Genomic DNA, 6,721 nt, shown 5'->3' on the forward strand with positions numbered 1-6,721 from the left:
ACATACATACATACATACATACATACATACATACATACATACATACATACATACTAAAATACTGGGCCCTCTGAAACAGCAAGGCATTCTTCCAGCACAATCCAGCCCTCAGGCCTTGGTGGGAAGGCAGTGCTGTGAACCTGGTCAAGAAGACCCCTAACCAGAGCTCTCATCCCAAGAATGACCTTTCCAGTGCTGTGGCGATACCAATGTAGGCTCTCACCGCACCCATCCTCGAGGGTACTCGGACTCCTCTGGGAGTAAGGAGTGCAGCAATTTCACTTTCCAGAGGCTGCCTGCTTCCAGAAGGGTCTGTCTTCCTGATAGCACAAGCATGATCTAGGAGTTTCTGCTTCCCACGGATCCTAATCCCAGGTGAGTGCCTGGAGCTGCTCTTAGATCCCTACTTCCTCAGACCCACCTTTGGAAATCTGCCCCTTTCTCTTGCTGGTAAATGAAGTGGAGTCAGGAATTACTGGCAAAAGGGGAAAGCTCCACAGGAGCCAGATAAAAGCCAAATAAAACTCAAATAATGCATCTCCCAGTCCTCACTCTTGGCCCACATCATTCACATCTACAAGATGTGAACATTCTGGTGGTATAGGCACATGGAGGGTCCTCCAGGATCTGGACTACCAGGGCATACAGACTGACACACAGTCAGGGGGAAAGGAACACTGAAAGGCAAGCTACCCAGTCTCCTCCAAGGCCATTAGGTGGAGGCTGAACTGGGACCCACCTGCAGCTATAGCAAGCAGGAAGTGGCTGCTAATGCCAGAGGACACTGTCCCCCCATCTCCCAACCCAAGTGGAGGTTCCTTGAGAGGGTTCGCCTCAAAGCACATGGCTCTTAAAATATATATACACTGTGCAAGAAGAGCCATCAGCATCCTAGTGAAGATAATTATAACCACTGTCTGCCCCAAAACTAGGGCAACCTATCAAAATTTAAAGAATTTTGATCATGCCTTTGGAGAGCAAGCTGAAACTCTGGAACTCACTTGAAACCACTTACAATGCCAGCAAGGAATGATCAGGCATGTTCAAGGAATCACAGCCCTGTTGTTGGTTTAAGTGGAGGGTACCTCAGGGACCCCAAAAAGGGAACTATGCCTTGGGACACAGAGCTCTAACTGCAGGGAAAGAAAACTGTCCTTACTCTACATTGGAGGCGGTGTGCCTGAGCTAAGACAACCTGACAGACACTAGAAATGAAACACAGCCCCACAGGGGATGCGGCCTGTGAGAGGAACCGTCCTCCTGGCCTGCCGTCCTGCATCTAAAGGACGGATGGTCAGACACGTCTGTCTCCCTTAGTCTAAAGCCCCCGAGCCCTCTCACTCCTGTGCACCTGCTGTGTGGAAAGAACAGTGTATCCAAAGTACAAGGCTCAGAAGTGAGAAGCAGCTCAGGAGATGGGAAGACAGATGATCTTCACTTCCCCAAATCCAGAAATACAGTCAGTAGCCTGGGCAGAGGCGGCAGAGACCAGGTCAACGCTTGGTACAAGTCAGTTCTAGCATCTTGCCCTTAATGGAATCGCCAAAAGTGAAGGGGGCAATCCCCTCCCCAGACTCCTGCACATGAAGCTTTCTTTGAGGGTCAAAGATGCTAAGTTTCTCAGGACCTACCTTAAAGGAAAACCTTTCTACTAGATCCAAGAAGCTCATCTGTGCTTCTGCCCAACTCCTCTTCAAGGGACTACAGGATGGGGGACAGGAAGACTGAGATAAAGGCTCAGATTTTCGCCATTACCCACGCTCACAGCCAAGGTATATGTGTGGCACAAGGCAGTAGCTCGTGGTTTTCCGAAGCGGGGGGAAAACCATCTTCATTCAACAAAAGGGACAACTAACTTGGCCTTGACAATCCAGACCAGTTGCACCAGCCTTAGTCACACCACTGGAGGGAGGAAAGGGCTGGACAGAGTTCCTATTCTCTGAAAACTAAACTGAAAAGTGATTTTTTTTTTCTCTCTCAGAAGCCCACGCAGGGCTCCACTGCGCTGCACAGAGCTCTGAAAAACAGGATGACAAGAGGAAAAACTGGATTTAGGTGGGACACAGTATGCAAAATTTCTATTAGGGAGATATGGAATTCCTTTTTCTTTTAGATTTGGTTCCCAAAAGTCTTATGACTAGAAAGAGTATTCATCCTCTCTGTTAGGAGGATGTCCAGGACGCAGCTGGCTGGGGCAGCAGGTTTGACAGTTTGTGGAAGTCAAGGGCTACTAAAGCAAGGTGGCCTGAGTGATTAGTTTGTCCTGGATTTGGTGACGCCATGGCAGGTGACCTGGCTGCAAGGATGGAACAGACTTAGCAACCACCCCCAGCTGACAGAGTGGATCAAGAGGGACACTCACGGTGCCGTGGGATATGGTCAGGAAGCCATTTTTGACTGAACACTTCCTCTTCTGCCACACTTTTCGGATCCTTAAGGAGGAGAAGAGGGGAGAGTGGCAGAGTTTAGACAGGAACATGGGAGACAGCCAGCACACGGTCCAACTCAGCACTAGCAGGCTGGTCACCTACCCGTCACTCTTCTTGTACAGGTTCCCATTCCGCTCCGTCCCGTGTTCCTTGTTTCCCTGAGGTTGATGTAAGCTGTAGGCTGTACTTTGGCGAAGTTGTGAGTCCTAAAAGTCAAGAGACTGCTTTTTAATGCATCTTGTTTAAGTCCCAGTTTTAAAACACGCACTACATAAAAAGAAACATGTACCTATATGTTTTATTATTATAAAATTTCCCTCTCTAATCGCACACCAAAAAACCAAAAAACAAAACAAAAAAAAAAACAAACCCAAAAACCTTCATAAACTGCATCCATCAGGCTGTAGAAGGAAATGTCAAAACCCAGTATTTCTAGCACTGGTGTTGGGGGAGGTGAGTGGTAGAGGATTACCTCACAAGTGAACGGCCCTGAGTTCCACCCCAGCATCTCCATCACCCCCAAATTATCAGTACTTCTAAACTGGCTTTAATGAGCCACCTTGGGAGAGACAGATTTTACTTTGGACCCTGCCAATGACTGGGAGATACGGTGGTGGTGAAGCCTTGGGAAGGAAAGTTCTGGAGTTGTGTTGAGAAAGATCACTGCTTGTAACATGGGCAAATTGAAATTGGTCTTTCTGCCTCAGTTTCTTTCTTGGACAAGAGGAAAACACTCAATAAAACATAAATGTAGTAAGGATGGATACGATCACATATGTACATAACAGCAACGGTCCAATATTCCCTTCCTCGCCTTGTCCATCTCATGGAGTGTCTGTGGGCGGTGGGTGCACTGATCCTAATTGGTCCAACTCTGACCAAGTGTGCCACAGTTGCAGAGAAGGCCAGCAGTGTGCTCAGCCGAGACTCACAGTGCATCCACCTGATGACAAACTCTAGGATTGGAACCAGAGGAAATGCTCCAGAATCCAGGCCAGTGCCACACTGGGCACAGAGGGAGCGACCAGCCAGGGCTGGATTCTGGCTGACCTATTAGGCGTAAGCGGATGGGAAATGCCCATGAAGAGTTCACAACCAGGCAAGGGCTAAGACCTTTTCTGTTTGTTGTGGATTCTGCCAAGCCATGAAACAAGATGAAACGAGATGTGATGATAAGTGGTTTGCTTAAGGGGCAGAGCCTCTCAGACCCGGAGTAGAGTGTCAGACAGAAGCGCGGCTCTGATACCACAGCTCCCTCCACCAAGCGGAAGTTATCAGAGACTAGGGCCAACCTCCTTCCGGGTGCCAAGAAGCTGATCATTACCCGAGAAACAAAGGCAGTGCCCAGACAATGATGGAACTAATAATGTCTGAAGATCAACATAAAATCCAAACTGAAGAGAGAATTTTAAACACCCAAGAACTGAGGGACCAAAAATACATACTTCAGGAAGAGTCTCTCAAAAAAGAAAAAAGAGAGAGATTCAAGACAAGGGAGTTAGGAGACAGGAGACAAGAGCGAGAGCTGTGGCCAACACCCAGGGAAGAAGAGACACGGGCTGAGCCAGAAGGAAGAAGAGCCAGCTTCCCCGAGTCATAGTACAGGCTTCGGCTTCAAGTAACAGCAAACCTCAAGGGACTCTGCCCAGTTTAGAATCCTTTTTTTTTTTTTTTTTTTGAGACAGGGTTTCTCTGCATAGCCCTGGGCTGTCTCGGAACTCATTCTGTGACCAGGATGGCCTTGAACTCAGAGATCCACCTGCCTCTTTCTCCCAACTGCTGAGATTAAAGGTGTACACCACTACCCAGTTTGGAAGACTTCGGTAATTTGTTCTTTAGGGGTGTAAAGTACAAATTCATAAGAAACCAGCGCCTAATTTAGGATCATGGAGGTTATAGCTATAAATAAATCTTTGAAGAGTTTTATAACGCTCTTACTCTTTGAGGTAATTTAAGGTTATGCTGAGGCGGGGTTTCAAATTCACTCCATTTCTGATGGGCACCCAGCTGACTCAAAACCACTCTTTTCCCACAGTCCTGGCAACACTGCTGAAGAGTCTACCGACCACAAAAGTATGGTCTATGTCTGAACTCAATTCTGTCCCATCCTTCTGCACACCCATCCACATTCCAACACATGGCAGTGCTACGGTTGTTACAGCTTTGGGGTTAGTCCTGAGGTCAGGACATGTGAGTGCTCCAATTTTCTTTTTCATGACTGTTTTGTATACTCTGGGTCCTTCTGCATTTCCATATAAATCTCAGAGTCAGCTTGTCAATTTCTGCAAAAAAGGCAGCTGGGATTTTGATGCAGAAAGCACGGAACCGCTGGATCTATGTGGGGAGCACTGCTTAACTGCAACCCTGTTAAGTCTTCCTATACACCTGAGGCTGGATATGTGACTGCCAGGGCCTGGGTGCTGACTGTATACTCCTCACAGGAGGGTGGCCTCGGGTCTCACACTCTCCCTAAAGGACAGTACTAATTTAAGTATTAGAAATCTGGAAAGGAAGGAAGGAAGGAAGGAAGGAAGGAAGGAAGGAAGGAAGGAAGGAAGGAAGGAAGGAAGGAAGGAAGGAAGGAAGGAAGGAAAGAAAGAAAGAAAGAAAGAAAGAAAGAAAGAAAGAAAGAAAGAAAGAAAGAAAGAAAGAAAACAGCTTTCTATACTGCAAGAAATAATACCAAGGAGAAATACTGCCTTGGTCACTTGAATGGCTCTTTACGGGAGACTAAAGTTCTATACATCACTGAAGAGCCTTTGAGCTGGGTATGGTGCACACCTATACTCCTGGCTCTAGGGTCAGGGTGTGAGGCTCATAGAGGAAAAGTGACACTGGTAGGACCTATGACTGGGGAGCCAAATGGCCCCCAAAGTCCTGGGCCTATGATAGGAGAGAAGGGCTTGAGCAAGAGTGGGAGCAGCAAGATGTCAGGGAGAGAAGAGGCTAGCAAGGAGGACTGAAGGAAGCAGATGGAGCAGTGAACAGCAGCAGAGGTGGTCCATGACTGCTCAGACACTGTGTGTGAACGCAGCAGGTCGTGCAGCATGGCCTCTGTTCGCTGCTACATCTGAGGAGAGTTGAACAAATGAGTTAGCACCTGTTCATCAAGATAGTGAGCTGAGACCTTAACGAAAACCCTCATACCTCTCCTACCAACTGCAAAAACAGGCAACATTATTCCTGCTTTGTGGGAGACTGAGGCAGGGGAGGCCTAGACCCTGCCTCTCTCATGCTAGCACATGGGAAAGACTAAGACTTGGCATTTCTGCTCTGCCCTAGTCCTGAATGAGAAGCTAGTCTTCCTGCTCCACCTCTGAGATGTTGTCATCTCCTAGCCACCTTCCAAAAGTTCTGACTCGGGAACTGTAGCCACTGGCAGAACCCCCAACAGAGCTCTCACACTGTATCCCCAATTGCTCTTCTCATCCCACTTCCAGATTGTTACTAGGGACGCAGGGAGCACTGTGCCCCCTTTTTCTGGTGTGTTTGTGGGGTGCACAGCTTAAGAAACAAAAGCTGAAGGTGCTGAGCAAGCCTTCCTCCCACCAAGGCAAGTAAGACCAGGCCAGGATTGCCCAGGACTCAGCGCAGAGGCCGGCAGTGAGATAGTGTCGAGCAGAACAAGGCCACAAATCCAGACAGGAAAAACCAGAGTCAGGAGACGGTGGTCAGAGCAGAGTTTGCTACTCGACAGCCAACTGCTCGCTCACACGCTACAAGACTGGGACACTTAAAAAAAGAGACGCAGAAGCAGAGGCTGGGAGCGGTGGCCCACACCTTCGATCCCCAGCGCCCAGGACAGCCAGGGCTGCACAGAGAAACCCTGTCTCAAAAAAACAAGACACACAGAGAGAATAAAGGCCTCCTGAGACCACCTCCCAGAGCCTGATCCCCTCAGGACCACGGCTAAATTCTCACTACCAGTGGCCTCACAGAAGATCACCCCTTACGGACCTCACTGAGATGGCTATGTGAAGATGTGCACAGGATGGAGAGAACAGAAGATGAAAGCAACTGAGAGAAAGGGCATGGTGGCAGCCAGCGGCACTGGGGGTGCCAGGGATTGAACCCAGGACTCTGCATGCTAGGCAAGCTTTCTACCACCGAGCCACATCCTTGGCCTTCCCATGACCCCCGCCTCCCTCTCTCCCTCCTTCCCTTCCTTCCTAAGAGAGGGTCTCACTTTGTAGCCCTGGCTGACCTGGCATTTGCTCTTGTTTAGGCTGGTCTTGAACTCAGAGCTCCCCGCTGCTTCTGCCTCCTAAGTGCTGGCATTACAGATAGGCATC

The 6,721-nt window shown here is 48.7% G+C and overlaps 1 protein-coding gene across 3 annotated transcripts in view; it reads right to left on the minus strand.

The window, feature by feature from the left end:
• Nucleotides 1-6,721, minus strand: part of Asap2 (ArfGAP with SH3 domain, ankyrin repeat and PH domain 2) — a 148,225-nt gene that overhangs the window by 42,486 nt on the left and 99,018 nt on the right. For all 3 annotated transcript variants that reach the window (XM_055625310.1, XM_055625301.1, XM_055625319.1), the window contains exons 10-11: nucleotides 2,532-2,635; nucleotides 2,363-2,432 (exon numbers count right to left, since the gene is read on the minus strand). In XM_055625310.1, the coding sequence (XP_055481285.1) occupies nucleotides 2,363-2,432; nucleotides 2,532-2,635 (174 nt within the window). The remainder of the gene's footprint in view (nucleotides 1-2,362; nucleotides 2,433-2,531; nucleotides 2,636-6,721) is intronic.

Source organism: Psammomys obesus, unplaced genomic scaffold (assembly GCF_907164565.1).
Source record: "Psammomys obesus unplaced genomic scaffold, mPsaObe1.curated_primary_1811, whole genome shotgun sequence".
NCBI classification, from domain to species: Eukaryota; Metazoa; Chordata; class Mammalia; order Rodentia; family Muridae; genus Psammomys; species Psammomys obesus.